General features: G+C 41.7%; 1 protein-coding gene across 1 annotated transcript in view; it reads right to left on the bottom strand.

Annotated features, from left to right (window-relative positions):
- CSMD1 (CUB and Sushi multiple domains 1) overlaps positions 1–14,785 on the bottom strand; it is a 1,580,412-nt gene that overhangs the window by 217,172 nt on the left and 1,348,455 nt on the right. Inside the window, exons 35-36 of the mRNA XM_040643176.1 lie at positions 13,962–14,086; positions 13,383–13,479 (exon numbers count right to left, since the gene is read on the bottom strand). Of these exons, the coding sequence (XP_040499110.1) occupies positions 13,383–13,479; positions 13,962–14,086 (222 nt within the window). The remainder of the gene's footprint in view (positions 1–13,382; positions 13,480–13,961; positions 14,087–14,785) is intronic.

The following is a 14,785-nucleotide window of genomic DNA, read 5'->3' as shown; positions in this document are numbered from 1 at the left end:
TTGTTTGTTTTGTTTTGACTTGAACAAAGAAGGGACAAAACTTAAACGAGCAAGTCTTATGGAAGTCATGGGGGAGGCAGTCAGCCTGGGTGGACTGATTCAATATATTATTGATAAAATAATGCTTTTGACTACGTATTCTCTCTTCCATCCTTGCGTGAACCGTGCTGGATAACGTTCCCATTGAGATCAGCGAATGATTCCAGCCTAGCACGTGTGGAAAAGAAAAAGGAAGGTTTATGACAAGTAATGCTTTCTTTACTTAAAATGTTCTGCCCTGTGTTGCGACAACCGACAAGTCAGCGGGAGATGTGTAGACGTCAAGGGCAAGAGTGACAAAGACACTGTGATACTGGAGGGGGCTGAGGAAGAGAAAAATGCCCACCAATCAGAAGTTTAAAGTATTCTGGTAGGAGCTATTACATATGGGAAATGATAAGCAACTTTAAATCCCGTTTTCTGCGAGCGCACATGCTCGCTGCTCCCCACACGGGCTCGCTCTCTCTAGTGCGTACTTAGCACTTACGAGAGTCAAGAAAACACCTGTTGTGTCCAGCTCATCAAGGTGCGAGCAAATTACTAGAGCAAGCTACGCTGAAAAGAACCCTATTGTGTAAAGAAAGAAATATTATTTTAAATAAAAGAATAAGGAGATGAATTCATAATTATCCAAGACAGATGAACATTATCGGAAAGGTAGAATCGTCCATCATCCTTCTCTTTCCACTTCAGTGATCCCAGTGCCCTCCACCAGCTTAAAGTCAAGGCTTCCGGTACAGAGTCCAGCTGGCCTCACGTCACCAGGTGTCTGAAGGCCCTTTGAAGACGACGTGGGCAAAGCCTAACTCATAATCCAAGCCTGTAAACGCCGGCCAGCCTCCTGCGTTCCCTGTGTCAGTCAACGCTCTTGGCATCCCCTCCTGACCCCCATCAGAGGCTCCCTTCTCTCTGTGACCTCACATTGCTCTGCCACCTGCCAACAGGCCCCACCTAGCCAGGCTCTCCCGGTCCCTTCACCACCATCACCCCAGTGCCAGCCACCAGTACCCGTGAGCTCGAGGAGAGCAACCCACTCTCGACCTGTTTTCTGAATCTACTATTGCCTTCAAACAGTTCATTCTCTATTCAGGAGTCGCAAGAAAATTTTTCTGTTTGGTTTTTTGTTTTTTTAAATGAATTTGTGATTGTTTCCTACTAAAACTTACACGGATTCTTGACCATCTTAGGATGGAATTTCAGCCTCCTTGATTTGGCCTAAAGACCTTGCATGATCTAACCATTGCCTGTATTTCCAGCCTCTTGCTGCTCTCTTTTTCCCAACTCATGTTTCCTGTTTAGGTGTCCCATAGTTGTAGCCTGAGATGCTCTTTCCCTTCTCTTCTGATCCATTTTACTTTCTTTTTATATTCAATTATAATTAACATACAGTGTTTTATTCGTTTCAGGCATACAATATAATGATTCAATACTTCTATGCATTACTCCGTGCTCCTCACAAGTGTGCTCTCAATCCCCATCATCTATTCCCTATCCCCCCACCCACCTCCCCTCTGGTGACTACCAGAGTGTTCTCTAGAGTTAACAGTCTGTTTTTTTCTTTGTCTCTCTATTTTTTTACTTTGTTCATCTGTTTTGTTTCTTAAATTCCACACATGACTGAAATTATATAGTATTTGTCTTTTTCTGACTGACTTATTTCATGTAGCATAATACCCTCTAGTTCCATCCATGTTGTTGCAAATAGCAAAATTTCATTCTTTCTTGTGGCTGAATAATATTCCATTAGATAGATGATAGATAGAGAGATAGATAGACAGATAGATGATCTATCTCCATCCTATACTTAGTTTGCTTCCATATCTCGGCTGTTGTAAGCAATGCTGCCATAAACACAGGTTGTAGAGGATGTGGAGAAAGGGGAGCCCTCTTACCCTCTTGGTGGGAATGCAAGCTGGTGCAGCCACTCTGGAAAAGAGTATGGAGGTTCCTCAAAAATTAAAAATAGAACTAACACAATCCAGTAATTATTCCTACTTATTCTTACTCCTTCAACAATCTCCCCTCCCTTCTCACACTAAGTCACTCTCTTACTCATGCAGCAAACACGTCTTCGCCAGCTTGATACACCTATCACCAGCCTCACCAGACATACCAGTTATTTCCTGGCTACATGCCAAGCAGAGCTTCCCCTGATCAACACAGAGCCTCAAAGCCTGCACTTCATTCAGTACCTGCAGACGAGAAGCAGAGTGACCCACCACACACATGAACCAGGGAGCCACAGAAGCTTCCATCAAGCATCTGCTCTGAGCCCACAGCTGTCATTGCTCTCGGCTCTTGCCTGGGCTGATGAAATGAGCATCAGTTGACCTCCCAAACCCTCATGTGCCTTCTTCCCGCACAGTCCACATTCTGCACACAAAACCGTCTTTTCACAAATGAATAATGCTTATAAATTTCATTTCCAGACATGGCTGAAAGACACATCTTTCATTGACATTTTAAAACTACTTCAACGTGCTCTGAGATCTCATCCTGTAGTGCTGGGGAAATTCAATCCCTGTCTTGACTGGGGGGCCCTTCCCTGCTCAAAGAGAGTGAACAGCCCCAACATTCAGGCCTTCTGCTCTTCATGTCACATCTGCTCATTCCCCAAGCTCACATGGTCCCTTGGATTCCAGCAGCTCTAAGGTCCAGTGCTCACCTTTGGCAGACTGCTTTCTGCCTTTCTCAGTTCATCAGGCCCCCATGCCCCACCATCCTGCCACTTCTCTGCAGCACTGGGAACGATTCCACCATGATAGGAGTCCCCGGAAGACCTCCAGGCCTCTAGAGCTTCTCACCTTCCTTCTGGTCATGTCAGCTGTTTCAACCCTGAGCCTTGCCTCCTCTCTGCTTTCAGCAGCTGCAGTTTCTGCAAGTCCAGAGCCAGGAGGGGCTTGAACAGCCATATGCATGTTCTGCCTGAGGCCAAGCCAAGTGCAAGACCAGGATCTCTCCTGGCATGGAGTCGGGAATACCAGTGGAGGGAGGCAGAAATAACACCCCAATAAAACAGCCTGTCACAAATGCAAATGAGTATGTTGACTCCATTCTGCAAATACATTAAGGACTTTTTGTCGACCTTGGATTAGCATCGAGAATCTTTCACTGGATTTACAAAGGTTCACCCTCAGATAGAGCACGCGCCATGGCATCTGGTCAATCAATATCCAAACCATTACTGGACTGTGCTGGAAGGAGGACAGTGAGAAATGGAAAGAAAAATACTGTGCACACTCCTTGTTGACTGTGTATACCCATGCACGTGGGTGGGTAAATTCTGCTGGAAGTTGGAGTCCCTGATAGATGTGGGGTCTATGCTCCAAAGCACCTTCCTGGCTGTCAAGAGAGTCTGGCTCTGAGAGGTGAAGTCTTTTCAGGCCGGAAGCATGAGTGCACAATTCACTCTAAGAACACTGCAATGGTGTGTTGAAGGATAAACACTTAGAAGATGTCTGAAGGTTTAACCCAGGTGTTGTTTGACCTTTGTTTGAGACAGATAGGCAGACACATAAATTGTTTTTAAACCGTAAGCCTATCCCTGCCGGTTAGCACCAATGTGTAAAGACAGACTATTGTTGAAACTACCTAGTAACTAATAGAGTACAGATAGGGGGTGTTGCACCGAGAGTACCCTAGACTATTTCCAAAAGGAGAAGTAATTTTTTTGAGGAACACTGGCTTCCCTATCCCCAAAGAGGGCAAGCGCAGGGTCTCTGACAGGAACTTAGGAGGAGGAGGGAGGAAGGCCAGGAAGTGCAGGGAAAGTCCACTGCACCCACTAGTTGGCCCAACTCAAGAGACATCCACCAAAAGCACCGATTTTCACCCACTTCTGTTCATTGTGTATGATGTTTGCTGTCTTCTCACTCTGGTATTATTTTTGTAATTAAAAAACATTTTTTCAGTGGTTTTCCAACTTTCTAAAATGTTAATGCCAGTGTAGTTAACACACAGTGTTACACTAGTTTCAGGGGTACAAGACAGTGACTCAACAATCCCGTACCTTACTCAGCGCTCAACACAACAAAGGTTTTAGGATACGTTCTGTCCACACAAGCACTATTGTTGTAGATTTAGATAATGTTTGCAGACCGAATAATGTTACAATAGATCTAACTCGTCTAACCAAATCCGCTCTCATGATAGCATCTGCATTACTCGTTGCCTGGCTTTACCTGTAATTCTGGGTAATCAACGACTTTCGTTGCATTACTCTGTTCCATTAATTAAAACTCTTTTAATGCAGCACTGCCCTTCCTCGCTTCCCACCCATCAATCTTCTACCAAAGACTAGAAAACAACACAGCTACCATGTCCTCCATAAACAGCATCCTGGCCACTCGCGTCTGTAGTGACACAGCTTTTCTCTGAATGCACACGTAGGACAACACTCTCTACAGCACTTCCTGCTCGGTTCCATGGCGCTCTTTGGAAGATGAGACCCTAACTTACACTTTTGAAAATCTGTTTCACAGCCTCCGTTCCTCACGTCTGCATATACGGGGATCCAGTGCACACTGTTGGACTTTTTTGTCTGTTCATCTTCAGTGGACCAGGTTACAGTGGGGTCAGAAAACCCACGTCCACCCCTGACTCTGACACATATTAGCTCTGTCACTGAAAACATTTTAACATGTTCCAATTCTAGAAAGTGAAGAAGATATTAAGCCCCATACCTGTGAGTAATACATGATTGTGTATGGGACAATGCTTTGCGAATCACGTTCCTTCTAAACGTTATTGCTAATTGCAGCAATTCATGAACGACATCCTGTTTGTACCTCTATCATGAGAGATAATCACTTGCTCTTCTGCAGAAGCTGCTGGATCTTGACGCCTCAGGTGACACACAGCACACACAGGTGCCAATTAGCCAGAGAGGCCTGGGAGCATGCTGTGCAGGGAACACCTGACCCCAGCTGGAGAGAGGGCATGTCGCACCTGCCCCGCGGTGAGCTGCCCCTGGGGCTCCTCTTGCGGTGGGCCAGCAGAAGAAGGTATTCCCACCACACAAAATGCAGCTGGGAGACTTTTTTAAAGTGCTGCCACAGGCAGTATATTTTTGATCACATTGTTTTACCATGACCTAGATAGAGCAACACTTAACAAAGAAAACAGAAGGGATATTGTTGCCCGTACGGATCCTACCATCAGCACAGATATTTACTTCCCCTTAATACTGACTGTCAGCTACAAATTGGTATGAACTTTGATCCATTCTATTCATTTATAATTTATAACCAAATAATTTTAGATGGCTTACAACATAAGCCCTACATATACAGGGTTGTTCAAACAGAAATAAAAAATCTAAAAAACTTGAATTTATTCAAGAAGTCAGTCCATTGTTTTTCCTGAATTATGTACCTCTAACAACTTCTCATGCTTGTTTGTACTCAACCATTAGCTTTTAAAATGGGTTCAATATTATTTTATAGATATTTTTAAAGGTACCACAGAAAAAAAAAGTTTAAATACTGATTACGTTTTTTAAAATATCCAAATTTTATGGCTGATTTGTCATTTTTCCATATAAAGTTTTGAAAAATCTCCTGTTAAAACATTTCAAATCATTTCTACCTTTAAAAAGGCGCAAATATAGTACAAAAGCTCCCACATACTCACTCTCTCTCTACATATTACACAATAATTGTGTCTATCTCTACCTCTAATTCATATGTGTGCATATGTAAAATTATTTTATCCTAAACCATTTATGAGCAGGTTGCAAATATGATGGCCCATTTCTTGTAAAAATTCAGTGAGCGTTCCTTACAACGCATCATTGCAAATTCCAAAAAACTAACATAGATGCCACAGTTTATGATACGTAACTGCAACACACAGATCTCATTTGATTTCCAAGAAACTCCACTAATGGCTCTCACAGCGAAGAATTCTGTCCGTGATCACTCAACGCATTCAATCTTCGATTCCCTTCATTTTCCTCCATCAGGAAGAGTTTCTTAGTCTTTCCGATGCCTTCCTCAACTTGATACTTTTGAAAAATACAAGCACTTTTCTTCGTGTGTGGAGTATTTTTCAACATGAGTTTGACAGTCTTCGCGATTATATTCAGCCCATGCCTGCATTTTTGGCTAGAATCTCAAAAGGTGATTCTGCATTCCTGCTGGGTTGTCCCATCGGCTCCACGCTTGCTCTTGGGGGTGTGAGCGAGCTGGCTTGTTCAGGCTGCACAGGCTGATTCAGGGCACGTCCTCCCAACCCTGCATACAGTGGCATCAAGTTGGCTGTTAAATCAGCCAAAGCCGGAGTGTTTACACCACTGCGACTGCAACCTCACAACCAATCGAGCCCTTTGGTTTGTCTGTTTAGACAGCAGGTTATCAGTTCATCAAGTGCATACCTTGTCGCGTTATTGGCGACCTTCACATTAATGCTTGGAGAAGGTGGCATCTGCCAGGCTCCTCCCCCCAAAGTTACTACTTTCCTGCTTTTGATGAATACGGATCAGGTGGGGAGAAACACGGAGACTGAGAACGGGCTGTTTCGCGTCGGAATTCTCCCCATCAGTTTTAGCAGCCGTCGACGTTTCAGCCTGAATTGTTTAGTATTGTAACAGTTGCCAAATGATGATTCTCTAATTCCACCTTCCTTCTAGATTTATCAGTTCGCATTCTGCAAGGGAAATCACTTTTTCATTCATTTCATTTATGCATGTATCCTCTTATACCTGGATGGATTCATAGATTTCTATTTTATACAGAGTGGTTCATTGTGTATTTTTTTTTTCTTCCTACCAGAGCCTTGAGAAATGAGTCTTCGTTTCTCCAAGAACACTGGTTTTTCTATGGAAAAAATGGTATTACATAGATATTTAGAAGCCCAGATTGGGTACAAAAGGGGTTCATTTCTGCTGGGGTGTTGTTTTATATCTGTCAAAAGACGGAGGTAAGAAATATGCACACACACACACACACACACACACACACATTTTTTTTTTCATCTATACATATTAAAACCACAACTTCACACTGGCACTTCTAATTCAAATCCAATTAGCTTTCCTCATTTCCATTTTTCTAACTCTTCCTCAAACACTGAGAAACCTGGTTTGCATGATTCTCAATAGGACTTATATCCTCAACTCCCATGTATGTCCCCAGTCTTCAAAATTACCAGCTACCAGCTTGCTCAGCCACTCTGTGTGTGGTCCCTGACTATCCCAAACACATCCAACAAGCATATGGGTAAAGAACGTCCGCCAAAATGGAATCTTAAAATTCATGCCATCCCTCACAAAATTAACTTCAACTATGAAGACACTGTGCTGTGTCCACTGGGTATGAAACCATTCACCCTTCATAGCCTCAGGAATCTGTCTGCTAGTGAATAAAGAGAAAATCCATGGCCAGAAGTAAAATGAAGCTCTGCTTGTTAAATCTGCACAAATGCCACATAACCCTCCAAAGAAAAGGGAGCTGGGCTTCTGATAACCTGTGTTGGTTAAGCATGAGGGTCGAGGCCAAGGTTTGCCTTGGGACTCATACAATGCAGCATGCATGTAGAAAGAGAGAGATGGAGAGACACAGAGGGCTAGAAACCAAAACCCAAGATAATTTACCCCAAAGCTTGCAAGGGCAAAGATGGAAGACCCCTCAGATACTTGGTCTCAGCCAAAACACAAAGAAGGAAAGAGACAGATAGGCCTTGCTTGTCCATGAGGAGGGAGATGAGTCAAAAGAGACTAGTGCCGATGATTGTAATGGCACTCCTTTCTGCAGCAGGGGGCTCGTTAGGTTCTCGACCCCAAGAATGAGAGGCTCCTGCCATAAGAAAAGCCATTGCTCTTCCCTTGGGCAAGGGAAAGTAAAATAAAAGTAAAATAACAGAGAAACCAGAAGGTTCCATATAGAACTACGTGAGAGGTACAGGATTTAAAACACTCCCTTCTCTGTTGTCTCTGTATTACATAAAATATTATGCAGTTGTCCCCCTTTACCCACAGGGGATATATTCTAAGACCCCCCGGTGAATGCTTGAAACCACAGATATACCAAACCCTATATATGCTGTATGTGTTTCCTTATACACACACACACCCATGATAAAGTGTAATGTATAAATTAGGCACAGTAAGAGTTGAACAACAACTAATAATACAATAGAGTATTTATAAGAGGCACCATAATAAAAGTACTATGAATGTGGTCTCTCTGTCTCCAAATATGTTACTGTCTTGTCCCCACCCTTCTTGTGATAGTGTGAGATGATAAAATGCCTCTGGGACTGGATGAAGGGGGGTGAGTGACCGAGGCACGTGATATAGCATTAGGCTCCCACTGACCTTCAGACAATGTGTCAGAAGGAGGACCATCTGCTTCCAGACCACGGTTGTTTGTGGGTAATTGAGACCACGGAAAAGCACAACTACAAGTAAGAGGGAACTATGCGGACTACTATACGAATATGTAGAGTATGACTTAGGAATTTTCTGGATTATTTTTTCAATGGGGCATATACATGAATCAGGAATTATTTTTTCAGTTGAACATACCCTTGATATTCACAATGGCTACAACTGTAAAAAATGCCACATTTGTGAACGTAGCTGTCGCTCATGTTTTTTCCCATAGTCTGCGTATGTATCAAAGGCTCAAAATAGCCCCGAGGAGGACGATGTGGTTGACTAGGCTCACTCACAGAAACCCGATATTGTCTCGGGGGTGGCAAAGTCTTAGAAACACTGCAAAGCACCCACACATCAAACATCTTCAGAAAACATACAAACCTTTGACTACTGAACTACAAAATGTAAGTGGTCTGTTTAACTTCAGAAAAAAGTATGTTTGCAATATTGTAATATTATAATTGATTCATATAGGGAACAATACTGTCCATTTTTTTAATGAAATCTGTTTTAAGTATAAAGAAATTCAACCTAAGTGCATGGGAAAGCATATTGTCAGCCACTCTTTTTTTTTTAATATTTTATTTATTTATTTGACAGAGATAGAGACAGCCAGCGAGAGAGGGAACACAAGCAGGGGGAGTGGGAGAGGAAGAAGCAGGTTCATAGTGGAGGAGCCTGATGTGGGGCTCGATCCCATAACGCCGGGATCACGCCCTGAGCCGAAGGCAGACGCTTAACCGCTGTGCCACCCAGGTGCCCCTGTCAGCCACTCTTTTAATTCGGTAGAAGATAGTCTATGAAACAACTTATCATGTTGTTAGATCAAATTAGATTATTTTAAATTAGATTTATATCTTCACCTGTTATTTATTAATGACTTTTTCCTTGATCACATTACTTGCTCACCAATGTTTTTATTTAATTTAGTATTAGTTTTCTTAAAAGTTCACATCTTTGCATTTTTGCTCAGAAAGTTGATAGCAACAAATAGCAAGTTCCATAATTATTTTTATCAGAGGAATTTCTTAATCCAAACCTTGATACATGAAGTATCCTTATTTCCATTGTGGAAAAGAACATAGGCTACACATTTTATGATTATCTTAGAGATGTTTTAGTCTCAGATACCTCTGTGTCATCACTCCTAATATAAATAACCACTTAAGCCAACTTCTATCATAAAACATTATGATCAAAATCAAATATTATGCAACCAGAGAACGTTATCAAACTTGCACATCATCTATATTCTCTTAAGATTTTACTAAGTAGTTTTTTTTTTTTTGAATTCCTTATATATGTGACATCTCAGGAATCTAAAGAATCAAAATGGTGGTGTACGCTCTGCTCACACTGATAATATGGGGTTGTGAGTCATGAAGGATTCGTTTGCTCTTTGCTCCTGGGGTCTGGAGAGTCATCTCTTAACCCTTGGACTATTTGGAGCAATAGGAACGTCCTTGTTACTCATGATGGACTCCTTAAACCACACCTGAGTTTACGGTAACTATGATTGTGATTATGTTGATGATAAATCACAGTGGTGGCTGTGGGAAGGCCAACCGTGTACTTAGAGGCTTGGGGTTTAGAGCCGGATGGTATCAGCCTGACCTCCCAACCTTTGAGAGAGGAAGGAGCTGAAGATTGAGCTCAACCTATTAGCAAGTGGCTGAATTAATCATGCCTACATCATGAAAACCCAGTGAAAACTCTGGACAGCAAAGCTCAGGCGAGCTTCTTGGCTGGTGATACACGTGTTCCTAGAAAGTGACACGTGTGAGGACACGGAAGCCTCATGCTCGACAACCTCCCAGACGATGCTCTATGAGTCGCTTCATTTGGCTGTTCCTGATCTGATTACTTTATAATACACTGTATTCATAAGCATATTGCTTCCTCATGTTCTGTGCATTATACTAGAGAATTATTCAAACTAGGATAAATCCCCAATTGTTGTCAGGTGGTCAAAGCGTGAGCAGCTTAGGGACATTGAGTTTGGGACTGGCATCGGGAGTTGGAAAACCATGCACTTGTGATGAGCCCCGGGAATCATATGGAAGTGTTGAATCACTAAATTGTACACCTGAAACTAACATCACACTGTATGTTACCTAACTGAAAGTTAAACAAAAACTTTAAAAAATTAAAAATATAGCTAAGATACATTTATCTAGAGACATCGTTTACTATTAAAAGTGAACCCAGTTTTGACTTAGAAATGCATCTTGATTTCTATAGTTTCAATTCTACCAATTGACTTAATAAATTTAAATTTGTACACATGAAATAACAGAAAAAAAAAGAAAAAAAATATTTTTTCTTCTGGCTAATTCCAAAAACTCAAAAAAGAAAGATGGCTGTCTATTCGTCATCACCTATGTAGGCAATGTGTTTCCTTCTTTTATTATTATTACTTTTACTGTTTTTTAATAAGTCATTCCTGCTAACGTTGGTCAATCAATCATGCAACTGTCTTCCGTGTGCTGTTCTCTGTCAGTAATGGTATGTTTGTGTGTAACCGTGTTCAGTAACACCCTCGTGCCTGAGAAAACCAGGTGGAAAAATTAGCTCAACCTGACACCCTTCTCTTTGAAAAGTCAACCTATTCCTAATATTAACTGAGAAATATAAAATCACACATCTGAAGCTAAGTTCGCATTGAGTCGTTACTCAACAGAAGGTTTAACGCAGGCTGATGTATATTAATTGAAAAAAATATATCTGAACAATGAAATTTGAACTTCAGATAAAAAATGGTAAAGCACATACTTTGTAAGCAAGTTTTATTTGAGAAAAGTATAAGGAAAACAAAATACATTTAGGGTACTGGACTCTATTGGAAAACATCCATGTATAAGTGGACCCGTGTGGTTCAAACCCACATTGTTCAAGGGTCATCTGTGTAACAGATGCAGGCTCTGAACCAGATGGTTCCATTGCCTGGGGCATTTCTTCTCCCTTTGATTTATCTGCCTATATTTTGCCAATCTGTTGAGATATTTTACTTTTTCCCACATATGTTATAATATCAGTTAAGTTATATATATATTTTTTAATTTTTCTATCAAATCCTAGAAAAATAACACTTTTGACCTCCTTTAACACCTACCTGGAGTGCGGCATATTTGCCAAAAGTTATAGATATTATTAGTTTACATTATTATTATTTTTATAGATTGTTTAAATATATTTTATTATAATTATTATTGTGCCTTGCTGTCTGCATACAGATTTTAAATCGTGTTGTTGCTGTTGCTATTTTTAATGTCAGAGACTTTCTTTTTTATTCCTAAGAACAAATAGGGTCCTTGATATATGGAGTAGGTACTTCAAGCAATCACATGCTAAGCTGAACTGTGACAAGGGCTATGTGGGGAGGGGAGTAAGCGGGTGTTTACGGTGGAGACAGTGTTTGAGATGAAGACTGCCGGACCGGAGGGGGTGGTGGGAGATGAGAGTCCCCAAAAATAAAAAATACCAAGACAGACAAACATTAGATGGAGTGTGAGAAATTACACATTAGACTGGCATTTTATTGCACTAACTTTAAATGGCCCCGTAAAAAATGTGTTTCTATTTGCTGATATGCAGAGACAAGCTCTCTGGAGTCCTCTAGGAGGAACGTGATTAAGTCAAAGCCGCAGGCGTGGCAAAGGGCCGGCCCGCCATCCATCCTGCATTTCTCACCTGCTGAGCAGCCGCAGGATAGAGATGCGTAGACACGGGGCGCAGATGAGCCGGTGACATGGTCCAGGCCAGCGCGACAAAAGGACTGATCTGTGGGGTGCGGGATACTCCTAGAAAAGCTATTATTTTTCTGTGCAATTCTGGACGATTCTAAAATGTGCACATCTGTGTTCGTCACTTGTAACACAAGGGCAGCAATAGCACTGAGTGCGGAGTGTTGTGTGGGACTCAGTTAGCCCGGCCTCCCAGGGCTCGGGGACAGTTACTGAGGATGATGTTGGTGAAGGGGATGACGCTGATGTGGATTACGGCTACGGAGTTGGGAATGTGGATGCGTTCGTGCCCTACAGAGAGGAAGAGGCACAAACTGAGGGCTTCTATTTAAAATCTGCCAGACTATGGACTCTGGGAAACAAACTGAGGGCTTCAGAGGGGAGGGGGGTGGGGGAATGGGATAGGCCGGTGATGGGTATTAAGGAGGGCACATATTGCATGGTGCACTGGGTGTTATACGCAACTAATGAATCATGGAACACTGCATCAAAACTAAGGATGTACTGTATGGCGACTAACATAGCATAATAAAAAAATTATTATTAAAAAAAAAAGAGAGAGAGGAAGAGGCAGGGTAACGTGCCAGGGTGAAAGAAAGGAAGACAGCTGAATCACACTGCTTATGGCAAAGGCGAGGAGGGAGCTGCCCAGGCCAGTTTGGAAGCCCTGTTTGTGGAAGTTGCAGGTGGAAGAAAGAGCAGGAAGCGTTATTTTCCTCTGGCTACGGTTCACATCTGGTGGCCCATGAGTGAGTTTGCATCTGCAGCAAAGGGTCGAGATTTTCTGCAACGCTGGTGGGTCAAAGCACTGCAAGTCTCAGGTCTAAATGCTCCAGAATGCAGAGTGCCATTTTCCTGGATTGCCTGATCTTAGGACGTCTCTTCTCAGGACCTGAGAACCGTGACCAACTCTCTGCTTCACCCCCACCTCCCGTTACTCCCACTGGGTCCCTTGTTCCCGGGCCTCAGCCTGTCACCTGCAAAGGCTGGGCTACCTTTTCATCCCGTAGCAGCCCTCGGCTCCCTGGGAACAGAGCTGTCTCTCGGCTCACCTGTTCTGTGATGGGCTTGCGCTAAGACTTTAACACTAGCCAAGCTATTACAGATGTACAGGAGTTTTGTAGGAAAATGTCTACATCGAACGTTTTGTTGTTGGTGGTGGTTTGATAGTGTTTGATGATTCTGGCTCACAAACAAAGACTAGGGAGCTGGTGTCTTCTTACCTGAGAAACTTCCCAGCCTGGGTGCGGTCATGTCACCGCCGTCGTAAATCTCCAGAGAGTCCCAGTTCTGCTCGGTGGCAAAACTGATCACTTGAATCTAGCAAACAACAGTGTTCAGTTAATATGGGTTTTTGCTTTAAAGAAATTAGCCTGATCATATAGGGTCTCCCATGTTACTTAATATATACACAGAAGAAGCGTGAAACCAAGGAGAATAAACCATGAAAAGACATTTGAAAATTTCTACAAATGGTACTTTTGACAGCTTTTATCCTAAAAATCTATTATTGCTATTCCAAATAGAGAAATGTGATTAGAAACACCTTGCAACAGCAGTAAGAAAAGGGAAACAGGTTATGGTTTAAGTGTTTAAAATAACCAATGTAAAATAAATAAATAAACAACCAATGCAAAAATAAAATAAAATAAACCAATGCAAAATAAATAAATAAAATTAAATAACCAACGCAGAAATAAAATAAAATAAAATAAAATAAAATAATCAATGCAAGACAGAAAACAAACACAGGAAGCAAGCACAGACCTGGCCAAGCCCTGTGCATGGCTTGAGGGGCTTACCTGAATTCCTGATCCCTCTGTCACTATGATTTTCCAGATACAGTTTAAGTTGTTACCATACGGTTCCGGGTAGCCAGGGGATAAAATTGTACCTCTGCGCTGAGTGAAATTGCCGCTGCAGGGGACTAAAAGACAAAATCAGATCTCATAAAAATAAAGTACAGCGAAGGACAGCATTAATTTGGTGCTTAGCAGTTCTTTGCTGTGTGATCAGATATTAAGAGACATTTTACATAGAGTATGGTCCTTTAAATGGCACTTGTAGCCGGGTCAAGTTCAGTCTGTTCTCTTATAAACTCGGAGGATCATTGATTATTATCTACCATAGTACCAAGTTATAGATCTGGTGTTTAAAAGTAAATCTCTTCGAGCTCTCTAATGAGGGACTGTACCTGACAGTGGCATCTTTGAAGTGAACTCTGTTTAGAATAATTTTATCCGTACGATTAAGGAGCTTTGCAGAGTATTGTCTCTTATATGCAGACATGCAACTCCGAAGGGTATTAATGGGATTTTTGAGCAAATCCAGAGAGGAGAAGAGACGCTGAAAATGTGCAAATGAATTCAAGAGCTAATCATGATTGCACTAGACATTCTTACACACAATGAAGCAAATAAACTATAACTAACAATGTCATTGTTATTGGGGCTGCGTTAACCTATTACTTTTTAAACTTTCATCAGCACACATTTATTAAAAAAGACATTACACAGCATAGCAAATCAACATTATAATGATTCTTCCCCAAAATGAAATTATGTTATATACCCATGGCTGTAGAGTTAATGTCATACTTAATAAGTATCGAGAAAGAAAACATGTT

This window comes from Ursus maritimus, unplaced genomic scaffold (assembly GCF_017311325.1).
Source record: "Ursus maritimus isolate PB19 unplaced genomic scaffold, ASM1731132v1 scaffold_28, whole genome shotgun sequence".
In the NCBI taxonomy this organism is placed as follows: domain Eukaryota; kingdom Metazoa; phylum Chordata; class Mammalia; order Carnivora; family Ursidae; genus Ursus; species Ursus maritimus.
This window is presented reverse-complemented; position numbering and strand designations above follow the sequence as displayed.